This window comes from Pangasianodon hypophthalmus, chromosome 11, assembly GCF_027358585.1.
Source record: "Pangasianodon hypophthalmus isolate fPanHyp1 chromosome 11, fPanHyp1.pri, whole genome shotgun sequence".
NCBI lineage: Eukaryota > Metazoa > Chordata > Actinopteri > Siluriformes > Pangasiidae > Pangasianodon > Pangasianodon hypophthalmus.
In genome coordinates this window covers 11,142,116-11,156,603 of record NC_069720.1, presented here as the reverse complement: position 1 = coordinate 11,156,603, position 14,488 = coordinate 11,142,116, and the positions used below count along the sequence as shown (strand labels likewise).

The 14,488-nt window shown below is 38.2% G+C and overlaps 2 protein-coding genes across 4 annotated transcripts in view; one reads left to right on the top strand and one right to left on the bottom strand.

Moving 5' to 3' along the window:
• The window catches only part of LOC113536667 (lisH domain-containing protein ARMC9), a 51,037-nt gene extending 41,129 nt beyond the window's left edge, over positions 1 to 9,908 (bottom strand). The window contains exons 1-6 of one of the 3 annotated variants that reach the window (XM_034308868.2): positions 9,528 to 9,908; positions 7,746 to 7,831; positions 6,791 to 6,916; positions 5,782 to 5,952; positions 2,552 to 2,707; positions 1,905 to 1,997 (exon numbers count right to left, since the gene is read on the bottom strand). In XM_034308868.2, the coding sequence (XP_034164759.1) occupies positions 1,905 to 1,997; positions 2,552 to 2,707; positions 5,782 to 5,952; positions 6,791 to 6,916; positions 7,746 to 7,820 (621 nt within the window). In that variant the 5' untranslated portion in view covers positions 7,821 to 7,831; positions 9,528 to 9,908. The remainder of the gene's footprint in view (positions 1 to 1,904; positions 1,998 to 2,551; positions 2,708 to 5,781; positions 5,953 to 6,790; positions 6,917 to 7,745; positions 7,832 to 9,527) is intronic. The other 2 variants (XM_026930764.3, XM_026930765.3) reach the window with 2 other exon arrangements.
• A 74-nt stretch (positions 9,909 to 9,982) lies between these two features.
• polr2h (RNA polymerase II, I and III subunit H) lies at positions 9,983 to 13,031 on the top strand. The gene is made up of 6 exons (XM_026930766.3): positions 9,983 to 10,158; positions 10,704 to 10,814; positions 10,951 to 11,034; positions 11,520 to 11,613; positions 12,261 to 12,344; positions 12,758 to 13,031. Exons 2-6 carry the CDS (start codon positions 10,742 to 10,744, stop codon positions 12,873 to 12,875), a joined length of 453 nt encoding a protein of 150 aa, XP_026786567.1. The 5' UTR covers positions 9,983 to 10,158; positions 10,704 to 10,741; the 3' UTR covers positions 12,876 to 13,031.
• Positions 13,032 to 14,488: the final 1,457 nt, after the last annotated feature.

Below are 14,488 nucleotides of genomic sequence, written 5' to 3'. Positions count from 1 at the left end.
GCCCATGCTGACCTCGGTCCACTGCCAAAAGCACCTACAATGGACAGGTGAGCATCAGAACTAGACCATGGAGCAATGGAAGAAGGTGGCCTGGTCCGATAAATCACATTTTCTGTTACATCATGTGGAAGGCCGGGTGCATGTGCATCGTCTACCTGGGGAAGAGATGGCATCAGCATGCACTATAGGAAGAAGGCAAGCTGGCGGAGGCAGTGTGATGCTCTGTCGAATGTTCTGCTGGGAAACTTTGGGTCTTGACATTCATGTGGATGCTATTTTGACACGTACCACCTACCTAAGCATTGCTGCAGACCGTGTACACCCCTTCATGGCAACGGTATTCCCTAATGGAAGTGACCTCTTTCAGCAGGATAATGCGCCCTGCCACACTGTAAAAATTGTTCAGGAATGGTTTGAGGAACATGACAAAGGGTTCAAGGTGTTGACTTGGCCTCCAAATTCCCCAGATCTCAATCCAATCGAACATCTGTGGGGTGTGCTGGCCATCAAGTCCGATCCATGGAGGCCCCACCTCGCAACTTACAGGACTTAAAGGATCTGCTGTTAACGTCTTTGTGCCAGATACCACAGCACACCTTCAGGGATCTAGTGGAGTCCATGCCTCGACAGGTCAGGACTGTTTTGGCAGCAAAAGGGGGACCTACACAATATTAGGCAGGTGGTCATAATGTTATGGCTGATCGGTGTATATTATAGTATAACAACACTACTGTAACGTTAATGCTAACTAAATTCAGAACACTTTTATCAAAATATATCATCATATTTTTATCACATCTATCCAGTAGATCCAGAGCATTCTCTGTTTCAACACCATTTATCACAAGAATTATCCTGATATTTGCTCTGGGCCTGTCTCTCTGGAAAAGGACATGTCAGCAGTATAAACCTGTGTTAAGAGACACCAGTACACTTTACTGAAGATGAGTGATGAGTGTAACTCTACAGCCTTCAGCATCATCTCACACTCCATGTTTACAGTCAGTGGAGACTTCTTCATAAAGCTGACAAACCTTATAACATGAACATAACCTAAAGAAAAAACAGCCAAAAGTTACCAAACTGACATTAATTTTTTTTTCTTGTAACTGCATTATCCCCAAGTGTTTTATTCCTCTCATACCACAACAATTTGCCAGTGATTATGACATCAGGATGTTTATCTGAATTTATCTTTTTTCGATCTCTTTAAGTTAATAAGTAAAAAATAACGCAGCTGTCAACGCAACATGTAAACTCCTCTCTCCTGCTGCCAAAAAACTTAAAGTTACAGCTTTACCTCTGACTGTTACAAAGCACTGACACTGGAGACTCCTTCCATAAATGTTAATAAAAATGTCTCTTTACAGAAAACTTCACCATATCGACGATTTTTTAAAAATCATCTTACGTGGAACGTCCACCTCATACGTCCCTATGAATGAGCTGTTACTATAGAAACAATAACATATTAGACCAAGCGCATTAATATAAACCTGTGATTTGCAGCTGCACTACTGTCAGGGTTGCTGTTATAGAAAATTAATTAACACCTTCTGACCAATTACAATCCAGAATTCAAGAGAAGCATGATGTACTCCTTAACATCAGCCGATATTTTAAAGATTTTAAAGACCTAGCTCTAGCAACATGTTTTTTTTTTTTTATAAACTCTATATGAATTTTTTCATGTTAATGTTATATGCTTGCTGGTGAAAGATTATCAAGCAGCAGTTGCTATAATATTATTTTGCAGTTTTTATTGAGAATCAGTTGTTTGGTTGGTTTATGAGAGATTGTATAGTTATTAAAGAAGAAAATCCGAATAAAGTTTTATCAACATGGCATGACGGATGACATCATCAGTCATGTGACATGTAATCAGTGTTTAAAGGAAAGGATACGTATAACGCGAGCAGCCTCGGTGTAGCTGATGCTTTCAGGGTCGAGACCAAAGCTTTTTCAAGCTTTTTTCTTAAATCTTGAGTCCAGGTGTCCTGAAATCAAAGACAAACACACAGAGAGGACTTCTTAAAACTTCTGTAAATATATTATTAATGATGATTTTGTATGTACTGTTATACTTTGCACATTTGAAACTAAACAGTTCACATATTACCATCAACTAAACTTTAACAAAATAATCAGAGGCTTAACCTCAAATTGGCTGCTTACTGAATACATAGTGCACTACATGTAAGTGTGTAAGCTAGTATCTCATTCCCTACACTGTGCACTTATATAAGGTGTAGAGTGTAGATGAAAAACAGAGGAAGGCAGAGAAACTAAAATAAAAGCTTCTCCACCCTACAAAGCGCACTAGATATCCAGCAGACAGCAGAGATTCAGCTCCCTACTCCCTACATCAGTGGAAAGTCATTTGAGATGGGCCCAGACAAGATCATAAAGACTGGATCACTGCGTTTTGAGACTAATGTGAATAAAACCAGAGATTTGACACAAAATGAGTGTTTTAAAAATGTAAGTGATCATATAAATTGTGCTGATTGAGGTGGAAGAGAGGAAGTGCAGCAGTGGAGATGAAGATCACCTGGAAGAGCTCCTTGAAGGACGGATGTGCTACAGGATTGGGAACGAAAGGCAGAGCGTAAAATGGCAGGAACTCAGTGGTTTGGCTCAGCGCTGCTCCTCTCGTCTCCAAGAAGTGTTTAAAATGACTGATCCGCTCATCAAACTCAGCTTTATCCTTCAGAGTAAAATGAACTTTCAAGATTACACAGAGCCGGATTAACATGTCATGTGATCATTAATCATTATTGTTATTAAATAAATGAGCTAAGCTATGCACACTTCATAATACAACAATTATAATTATACAAAAATTATACTATAATTGTTTCTATAGTAACAGCTCCTTTACAGGGACTTGTTGGATGCTTTGCATAAACAGATTTTTAAAAATCATTGGTATGGTGAAATTTTCTGAGAGGAGACATTTATTTAACATTAATGGGAAGGAGTCTCCAGTGTCAGTGCTTTATAACAGGCAGAGGTAAAGAGGTAACACTGAGTTTTCCAACATCTTCAGTTTATGTTTGTCAGTTTCTCGGTGACATGACAAGCTAACTTGGAACAGGAACTAACTTGTTTCGCCAACATTCTGGAACATTAAATGTAACTATAAATGGATAAAAAGAATTGTTGTCATTCTTTACTGAATAATTGTATAAATCCACTAATTCCACTTTGGCCATATCACACCACCCTGATGTGGATTATGTTCCAATAACAGCACACCCCCTCAACTGTTTATATATATATATATATATATATATATATATACAGTGGCGTGCAGTGGTTTTTAAAATGAGGAGGCACTTTACAATAAGGTTTCATTAGTTAACATTAGTTAACTACTTTAGTTAACATGAACTAAGAATGAACAATACTTCTACAGCATTTACTAATCTTATTTAATATTATTTTCAACATTTACTAATACGTTATTAAAATCAAACGTGTTTGTTAACATTAGTTAATGCACTGAGAACTAATACAAACTAACAATGAACAACTGTATTTTTATTAACTAACATTAACAAAGATTAATAAATACTGTAATAAATGTTCATTGTTTGTTCATGTTAGTTAACACATTAACTAATGTTAACAAATGACACCTTATTGTAAAGTGTTACTAATATTTTTTTATTTGTGAACTGATGTTCAGCTGTTCTTTTTAATAGTCAATTTATTTTCGGGTCATCGTCATAAAAGCTCTGTAAACACAAACACAGACACGAAGATATATCTTTCATTTCATCAAGCTGAATGCTCACTAAAAAATTTTTGCAATACCGATTATTTTCTCATCCAATATTTTGAGGAGACACTGCCTCCCTTGCCTCCTCGGAGAAAACGCCCCTGATATATATATATATATATATATATATATATATATATATATACACACACACACACACACTATATTACCAAAAGTATTCGGTCACCTGCCTTGACTCACATATGAACTTAAGTGCCATCCCATTCCTAACCCATAGGGTTCAATATGATGTTGGTCCACCTTTTGCAGCTATTACAGCTTCAACTCTTCTGGGAAGGCTGTCCACAAGGTTGAGGAGTGTGTTTATAGGAATTTTTGACCATTCTTCCAAAAGCGCATTGGTGAGGTCACACACTGATGTTGGTCGAGAAGGCCTGGCTCTCAGTCTCTGCTCTAATTCATCCCAAAGGTGTTCTATCGGGTTCAGGTCAGGACTCTGTGCAGGCCAGTCAAGTTCATCCACACCAGACTCTGTCATCCATGTCTTTATGGACCTTGCTTTGTGCACTGGTGCACAGTCATGTTGGAAGAGGAAGGGGCCCGCTCCAAACTGTTCCCACAAGGTTGGGAGCATGGAATTGCCCAAAATGTTTTGGTATCCTGAAGCATTCAAAGTTCCTTTCACTGGAACTAAGGGGCCAAGCCCAACTCCTGAAAAACAACCCCACACCATAATTCCTCCTCCACCAAATTTCACACTCGGCACAATGCAGTCCGAAATGTACCGTTCTCCTGGCAACCTCCAAACCCAGACTCGTCCATCAGATTGCCAGATGGAAAAGCTTGATTCCTCACTCCAGAGAACGCGTCTCCACTGCTCTAGAGTCCAGTGGCGGCGTGCTTTACACCACTGCATCCGACGCTTTGCATTGCACTTGGTGATGTGTGGCTTGGATGCAGCTGCTCGGCCATGGAAACCCAATACTTTTGGTAATATAGTGTATACATATATATACACATACACTATATTACCAAAAGTATTCGGTCACCCATCCAAATGATCAGAATCAGGTGTCCTAATCACTTGGACTGGCCAAAGGTGTATAAAATCAAGCACTTAGGCATGCAGACTGTTTTTACAAACATTTGTGAAAGAATGGGCCGCTCTCAGGAGCTCAGTGAATTCCAGCGTGGAACTGTCATAGGATGCCACCTGTGCAACAAATCCAGTCGTGAAATTTCCTCGCTCCTAAATATTCCACAGTCAACTGTCAGCTTTATCATAACAAAATGGAAGAGTTTGGGAACAACAGCAACTCAGCCACGAAGTGGTAGGCCACGTAAACTGACGGAGAGGGGTCAGCGGATGCTGAAGCGCATAGTGCAAAGAGGTCGTCGACTTTCTTCACAGTCAATTGCTACAGAGCTCCAAACTTCATGTGACCTTCAGATTAGCCCAAGTACAGTACGCAGAGAGCTTCATGGAATGGGTTTCCACCAGTGCACAAAGCAAGGTCCATAAAGACATGGATGACAGAGTCTGGTGTGGATGAACTTGACTGGCCTGCACAGAGTCCTGACCTGAACCTGATAGAACACCTTTGGGATGAATTAGAGCGGAGACTGAGAGCCAGGCCTTCTCGACCAACATCAGTGTGTGACCTCACCAATGCGCTTTTGGAAGAATGGTCAAAAATTCCTATAAACACACTCCTCAACCTTGTGGACAGCCTTCCCAGAAGAGTCGAAGCTGTAATAGCTGCAAAAGGTGGACCGACATCATATTGAACCCTATGGGTTAGGAATGGGATGGCACTTAAGTTCATATGTGAGTCAAGGCAGGTGACCGAATACTTTTGGTGTGTAAATTGTAGACGTTTATTGACTCAGTAGAGCCTCCTGCTGGCCAGAAACAGTACTAGAGCATAATGTAATATCTCATTTCACCATCATGCTCTGTTCACTACTAAGAAACTGCTGTTAATAAAACCATGATATGAAACCATGTAAATAAAAGACTTTGTTTGTGTGTGTACCTGCTTTCCAACAGAGTTCTTCAGTGGATAGATGGAAAAGTGAATGTGCAGGTAGAACTCCAGTTTCTGTATGCCAGGGTCGCTGTCACTGACATGTGCAGGCACGTTTTCTGTCCACAGCTCGAAGAAAACCTTCATCTCTCCATCATCAAACGAGCTGAGCAGATCTTTCTGCAGATGCAAAACATGTTTAATACAATGATGTGTCTGAGGGGAAACTGTTATGGACATGGCAGAGAGATTAGCTCACAGTTCCTGAGTGTACACGTGCCTACCACACTTATCTTCGATCCAAAAATGATAAAAGATGTATATAATAGTTAAAAAAACTAAAGTGATGTCGCAAATCAGAGACTTGGTGAGATGGAGTGTCCTGTTAATGCTCAGACAATGTACTGGAACCACTGCAAGAACACTCAGCGATCACAACCTACTTTACGCAGGAAAAGCCATCAGAGGGTGCTGTAAACTGAATTTTTGAATGCTGCTGTTCCGTAAATTAGAAGGAGAATTTTTTTTAGGGCGGCCATGTTGGATTATAAAACAGGCAGCTGTTTCTGTTCTGGTTGCTTAATAGCATGAGGTAATCTGTCATTAGTGCAAATCTAGTTGATCTGAGATCTCACTACACTACATCCATAAAGGTCAAGATACAAGTAAACAGTGAGGAATGAATATAGTGCACAATTTGTGTCAGAGCCTTAAGCCTAGGTGCTCACTCATTTACATGCTGTCTCACTCTTGTGCTTCTTTAAAACCTATAATTTAAATGAATGATTAGCAAGGATCTGATACACCACTGATGTATGTGAGCTTTTTAAAATTCACCCCTTATGTTCTGCAGTGCATGCTGGGACATGTGAGTGCACACACTTCATTTGTTCAGTAAATATAGTCCATCATCTGACTCTTTTTTACTGTCTTTCTCACTGTAACACCTCCATGTTTAGACAGCAATCTGATGAATCTGCAGGATGAAGGACTGTAAATATAACGTAATGGATCTTACCTGTATGGTTAACGTTTTGGAGTCTTCAGTTAAACTGCTGCGTATTTTTGGCACAGGTTTTCCTTTGCTCTTGCATTCCTTCTCAAAGATCTTCACTGTTTCCTCCAGCTCACAGAACTTCAGGTACTAGAGATTACAAACACATTCATTAGATATACATACGAGTCCTCCTCAACATGTCCTTTCACACCAGATAAAATAACACACTGTTTAACATGCAGAGGATTGTCTCTATACCTATACTTCATATACTTTAGAACTCATAAAGACACCAGCATTTATAAATATGCTTCAATATCCAAATTAGGAGGCACATCCATGTCCTCCTGCCTTCTCTACTGCCTAACATTAGCTCATTAACTCCTAGCAAACTAGCTCGTATTAGCCACAGGTCGCTATGGACGAGTCAGATATCAGTATCAGAGTCTTGATTTACATTCTCATTTTCATTACGTTCCCATGACAACCTCCATCCATTCAGCACTAATATTAAACAAGTGAAATTGAATGGAAATGTTCCCTGGTTACATGTTATCCTCTAATAATTTACATGATGACCTATAATTGGTTGGATTAAGTCCTATTTTGTGACATCACAAACTTAGCTCATGCTAGCTCTGCCCACTGATTTCTAGTTTTATTTTTTAAAGTTTCTTTTGTAAATAGAAAAATGCACCTTTAGCAAATTTCATCCAAACACCCAAATTTATAGAATGGAAATCAGCATGGAAGAGAATTGTAAACATTTAAATATCATTCTGTAGATTTCAGGGAGAATTTAAAGTCCAAATTATACACCTTAGTGATGTGTCTTTATAATTACATTCCACTCACTAAAGGTACAACAGACGTTAGGACTGGATTATTTCTCTAACACCCCACACTGCCACACATCAAATTAATAATCCAAGCGGTGACAACTAACAAAATGTTCATTCTTATTGTATAAACCTACTTCTCTGATCATCAGTAGGAGATCGGCTTCATTCGCCAAGACGTCCCCCATCTCTGTAGAGCTTCTGGAACTCATGTATCCACAATCTGATAAATACAACAGCTCAAATTTATTTCTAATAATAACAGAGATAAATGGGCAGAGTGATATACAGTAGTGAGGTGAAATCTGATCTGAAATGAAAAGAAAACGTAAACACACTAGAGCATAATATACAAATAAAGCTAGATTATTGGAAAAAAAAACAGCAGATTAGGATTATATTTCTACAAACTGTTAACAGGTAATGCAGTACAGCATTTTAAAACACAGCTGAGAACTAGCAGTGGGCAATATGACAAAAATATAACATCTCAATTTTTAAAAACTTTTCTGCAAAACCTCCACAGTGTGTATCACAGTGCACTGGCTAGCAAAACAGCCACCGAGGACAACTGTACTTTTATTTCATGTCAACAAAAATTTATTATTTAACAGTGTAGAGAATGAAAAATAAGAAATTCTTCTACAGATTCAATGCAAAAAAAAATCAAATCCATTGCTTCCAATCAGTTTGTAAAAAAAAATAAAAAATTTAAATGTTAAAAGATATAATATTATCTGTAATAGATCAGAAAAGTGTAATAAATCATCACAATATTGATATTACATCGTCATATCACCCGGCACTACAGAACACACCCATAATGTGTCACTCTTCAACATCAGACTATCTTCATTATAACACTGCACATGATTAAGATCAGAAGATTATCTGGCTCTGATCACAAATAAGAGTCAACTCTTTGGGATTCCAAACGGCTCCCCTTGTTTTTCTTCTACCTAACCATGTCTGAAATATTTAACAGAATATTAGTTCTAATAAAAAAGTCAGTTTTATTTAGTTCTTTACTTCTAATTCATAAACTAATTTACTTTGCAGTGCATTTTATAAAATGTATTTAACAAAAACTGTAAGCATCCATGCATTAATGTTATTGTGCTCCTGTGTTTGGGCTTCATTATGAAGGTTTATTATAGGTTATCTATTTATCTATTTTATTATAGATATCTATTTATCCTGATAACTGATCACCTCCGCTCATAGACACAGCTGGGAGTCAAACACACGACTCACGACTCACACAAATGAACAGGTCAGCTGGTGGAAACAGGCTTTTGTGGAAGCATTTAAGCAGTTACTAAAGATAAACTAATGTATAAGTAAGAAATAGCATCGACTACATCTGCGGGGGACGGGGGGACGGAAAGATCCCTCACATTTTAGAGTCGGTTCCCAGCCTGAAAGAGTCGGATCAAAGAACCGATTCGTTGGCGTACGACGCAATTCCCTCCAAAAGCATTGTTACAATGACTCTCTTTGTATTTTATGTTATTTAATGTCTTGTTATTATGATTGATTCTGTGTAGTAGACCACACTTTACGACTTTAACTTGTAAATATTGGGTTCTCTGATTTCTACAAAGGTTAAATCTAAGCATTATTCCCAATCTTTGAACTGCTGTGGAGTTGAAAACAAGCCGCTGCTGCTATTCGAGGCCAAGATCTAAATCTTAGCGGCTAACAAACAAAACACCAGGCCGCTATCTGTCCTAATAAAATAGCTAACCTCATACTTTATCAAAGGCTTTCTAAAATTAAAAAATATATTATCGCATGAGAGCATGTGTTAATGTATTAAAAGTTCAAATATATACATAAGTTTTAAAAAGAATCAGACAATTAGCTAGCTAGCTAGTTTTCCAGGACACCTGAAGCTGCTAGCCAGCTGGCTCCCTTACCTCATTCACACAGCTCGTTTGCGGGGAGAAAACTGTCGCGACACATTTCTGTCCGCGGGTCTAAAATAACTCAAAACACACGAAAAACGGGGAATAACGTCTGTGAAAAGAAAACGCAAATTTATCAGACGCTAAGATAAGTTCTCAGGCGAGCTAGCAGCGCAGCTAACGGACTAGTTTGAGGCTGGTAGCCATAGTAACCACAAGCAAGACGCTTAGCGAATACACCTAGCAACGCAAGGAAACGGCCGTATGTTAGACTAAAGTGTCGTAAACATGTTGGAATTTGTTTAGTAGTGAGTGACTTATCTGTAAAATACAACTAAAATAAAATAATAATTACAAAAGGACGAACATGAGCGTTCAAGAGAAATGTTAAACACACGTGTGTGCAAATATAGGTTATGAATATTCAATTTTCTAGGATCATAAATTTTCTCTTGTAACTTTGTGTTGCTCCGGAAGTAATTGTAACACGGAAGGGTCAAAGGTAAAGCATGTTGCTTTAGCGCGGTAGATGAATGAAAGCTGCCTCTGGAAGATCGGCTTTTTAAGTTATTTTGCTTTAATTGTGGCTTAAATTATATTTATTTAAACTGTATCGACAGCGGATAAGGTTTTATTGGAGAAAGTAAGTGACCGAAAACGATTAACTTTCTTTAAATAAGCTCAGAGCATTAACTAGCTGACAAATGCTAGCATGCTAACGGTTACTGTATGAGTTCAAAAAAAATATATATATATTATAATTTTTTTAAATTTTATTTCTATCAGAAAAAAAGAGAATATGAGTCTTTAGGGCATATCTGATATCAGATTTGAAATATATGAAGAGTAATATAAGTATACATAAAGAGATGTATCATTTGTTATGAAGCAAGCGGCGGTAGAATGTAATATTTTGCTGCCGGTTTTTTCCTCGTGTTCTTCAGCAGCTGCAGTAAAGAGAGCTGGCAGATTAGACTGACTGCTTCCAGCTCTCTTCTGATTTAAAACTTACCACAATTCTTTCTAAAATACCCCAGAAATGTAACTCGGATACATCTACATGTACTTTCCATTTAAAAGTAACACAACATCAGGAATGAAGGAAAAAAAACAGCAGTGGTTATTGTAACGCTGACAGATGCTTTTGCATTTAAGTTACTGAGAACAGAATTGCTTGTGTCCTGACAGGAGAAGACGCTGCTGTTGGTCGGATAAACAGCAGAAACATGGCTGGGATTCTGTTTGAGGATATTTTTGATGTGAAAGATATCGATCCTGATGGGAAGAAGTTTGACAGAGGTGAGGAACAGTCAGTTCAGCTCACACATGCTTCTCTCTCTCACGTCTGTGTGATTTATAAGCTGAAACGTATAAAATGTGACCAGACGTTCCTCACAATATGTGTGTGTGTGATTTCACTGGGTTTTCCTCGCAGTGTCTCGTCTTCACTGTGAGAGTGAGTCATTTAAAATGGACCTGATCCTGGACGTGAACACTCAGATTTACCCTGTCGACCTCGGTGAGTAAATCTACACAAATATACAATACGATCAAGAACATAAAACACACAACTCTTCACTACGCAACAGCACTATGAGTCTCCAGGATCGCAGTTCAGCACATAAGACACACAGCTATACGTAATACACACAGCTGTACACAACACACAACTATCCAATACACACAGCTACACAAGACACACAGCTCTACGTAATACACACAGCTGTACACAACACGCAACTATCCAATACACACAGCTGCACAAGACACCCAGCTATACGTAATACACACAGGTGTACACAACACACAGCAGTGTACACAATTCCACATTGAAGTCTTCAAGATCACGGTATACACAACTGTACGATACACACAGCTACACAGTATGCAGTTCTACACTCTTGTTGAACATCAGGAATGTTACGACTTTATGTGAGGTGCGTGTTCGCGGCACAGCTGTAGTGGAACATCTGGATGTAATGGTGTGATGTTGGTGGTTTTCAGGAGATAAGTTCAGACTGGTGATCGCTAGCACTCTGTACGAGGACGGCACGCCAGACGATGGAGAGTACAACCCCACAGACGACCGACCGTCCAGGTGACACTAACACCCACCGTCTATAAAACTCCCGCGATTTTGATCAAGCTGGCAACCCAAAGCCCAATGTTCAGATTCATTGACTTGTTTTGAGATTGAGCATGATCCCCTGTTTTTTTTTTTTTTTTTTTTTTTTTTGGTAAAATCCTGAGCTGAAAGAAAAAGGGCTTGGGCTCGTGCTGTTTGTCATTTTGTCCGAATATTGGAGTAAAAATAGTTTTAAATAATGTGCTCTGGACTCTCCATTCAGTCTGGCAACCCTGAACCAGCTAACTTATTTTTCTTTCACTGGATCACGTAACTAGTAACTTTACTTTACTTTCATTGGCATGTTACTTTCACATTATATTTATTTTATATTAATTATTTTATTAATCGTTTAAAAATTATAATAATATAAGCAATAACAAAATATGTTAATTATTAATAATTTATTTTTGTCAATGCTACTAGTATTATTATTTCTATTAGTATTTATTTATTCTTTACATTTTATTTTTATAAATAATTTTTTAAAGGTATGTCATGATTGATTTTTTTTTGTAATGTTTTTCTGTTTTAGTGCCTTATCAGTCTATTATGTGTTAGAATTATTATTACTCCACAGTGCTGAAAGGTGTGTGTGTGTGTGTGTTTCCTCTCTTCAGGGCCGATCAGTTTGATTACGCCATGTACGGTAAAGTGTATAAGATCGAGGGAGACGAGACGTCGACAGAAGCAGCAACGCGTCTGTGAGTGTGGTTGTTAACATGCTAACTCTCATTTTCCTTTAGAGAATCACTGATCTCACTTTCTCCATGTTCAGTATCATAAACCTGTTAGATCTGATATCTGATTCTCATCCAATCTTATTATTATAAAAGCAAATTAAATATGAATTACAAATTATTGTGTAGATCTTTAAGCAGGAATTATAAAGTTCCACCTGAAAAAATGGTCATTTTTATTATATTGAGCAATAAAGTTTTGAACTCTCATTTTATTATATTTTTAAACATATTTTATATTTTCAGTGGCATGTATAGAACATTCATTTATCTTAATTCGTTTATAACATGAATTCATTTTCAGAAAGATTGCAAATTGACCCTTTAATTTCAAGGTGCTGGACTCTGACACTCTTCCCCTTTTTCCTTCTGTCCAGCTCTGCCTATGTGTCATACGGTGGCCTGCTGATGCGACTTCAGGGTGACGCCAACAACCTGCACGGCTTTGAGGTGGACTCCAGAGTTTACCTGCTCATGAAGAAACTTGCCTTCTAACACAGCTGTGTGTGTTGTGTGTGTGTGTGTTGTTGTGCTGATGGTGACAGCATGAGGGAAGTGCAGCTCTGAAATCTCCAGCTGTTTTATAAAAGCTGGGGAAAAGTTGAGCGAAAAGTGACGATAATGTAAATAAAACGCTTTTATATGTATTTATATCAGTCTTTTTCATTTTTACTCAGTAAATGACACCTACAGATGCTGTAAGGGGGAGTGCAAAAGTTTGTACACCCGTAGCACAAAATAAAGCCTGCAACAAACGGCATTAAAGACATTACGTGTGTGTGGTTTCACAGAATGATGACAGGTCAAATTAATAGCAAAGAAGGTTCAAAATATATCAGTTCAAAAGTTTGCACCCCTTTCTGAATGGAATTATAAATAAATATATATAAATAATATTTCTACAATAATATTTCTGTTGTATGTTGGCCCTTTAACTCTATAACTGTCCTCTGAATAGCATACAGATCCTTTGAGTTATATTTCTCAATTATACTCCCCCCATTTCGTAATTAATGCCTTCTAATTCCATCAATGTGTTGTAAAATAGCGATATATTTTTCTTTCTTAAGCATAATGCAAAACATTTGCACTTACATATGCATAGATAAGCAAGAATTATACAACTGTGTATTTTGGTTGACGGGTCAGACATGACAGGAAATAAGAATCTTTCACCAAATGGACAGCGTGACAGGGAGTTTACACACGGGAAATCAGTGCAAGAACATGTGATACTTAAATAAAATCATGGGTGTAAAATAAATCTACAGAGAGCAACACAGTGTCATAAAGAAAAAAACTGTCATAAACAGGGTCACAGTGTGACAGGATGAGTGTACAGTGCTGTACGCTGTCATACTCCACAGAATAAATAAACAGTCTAGTAGCAGATAATATAGGGTTTAAATGTGACTCGGACTGAGCAGAGGCACTTGGAGATTAAGAAATTTAAATTTAATTTGAGACTGAAAGCCTGTGTGTGTGTGTGTGTGTGTGTGTGTGTGTGTGTGTGTGTGCATTTAGACTACAATATCAGTGCTGTGGCTTAATGAGTGTCACAGGATAGGCTGGCCCGCACTTATTTGGGATAGAAATCTCAATCTTAAGCCTGTATATAAATGACTGTAGGTCTTATTGTGCTCCCAACACAGGAATCTGCTTTTTTGTGAGTCTACACATTACAGAATAAACTAGATATGGCCAAAAGTTTGCGGACACCTGACCATAACATTCATATATTGGGATATTCATATATTGGGATATTCAACAAGCATGTGCATTTTCCACTACATTTTGGAGCGTGGCTGTGGTGATTTGCCCCACATTAAGAGCATTAATGAGGTCAGGCACCAATGTTGGGTGAGGAGGCCTGGGGGCTGTCACCGTCCCAGTTCATCCCAAAGGTGTTCAGAGGGGTTGAGGTCAGGGCTCTGTACAGGCCACTCGAGTTGTACCACTCCAGCCTTGGCAAACCATGTCTTCATGTGATAATGACAGTGTACACAGGGGCATTGTCATGCTGGAACAGGTTTGTTCCCCTTAGTTCCAGTGAAGGGAAATTTTAATGTTATAGCCTACAAACACATTCTATACAATTGAGTGCTTCC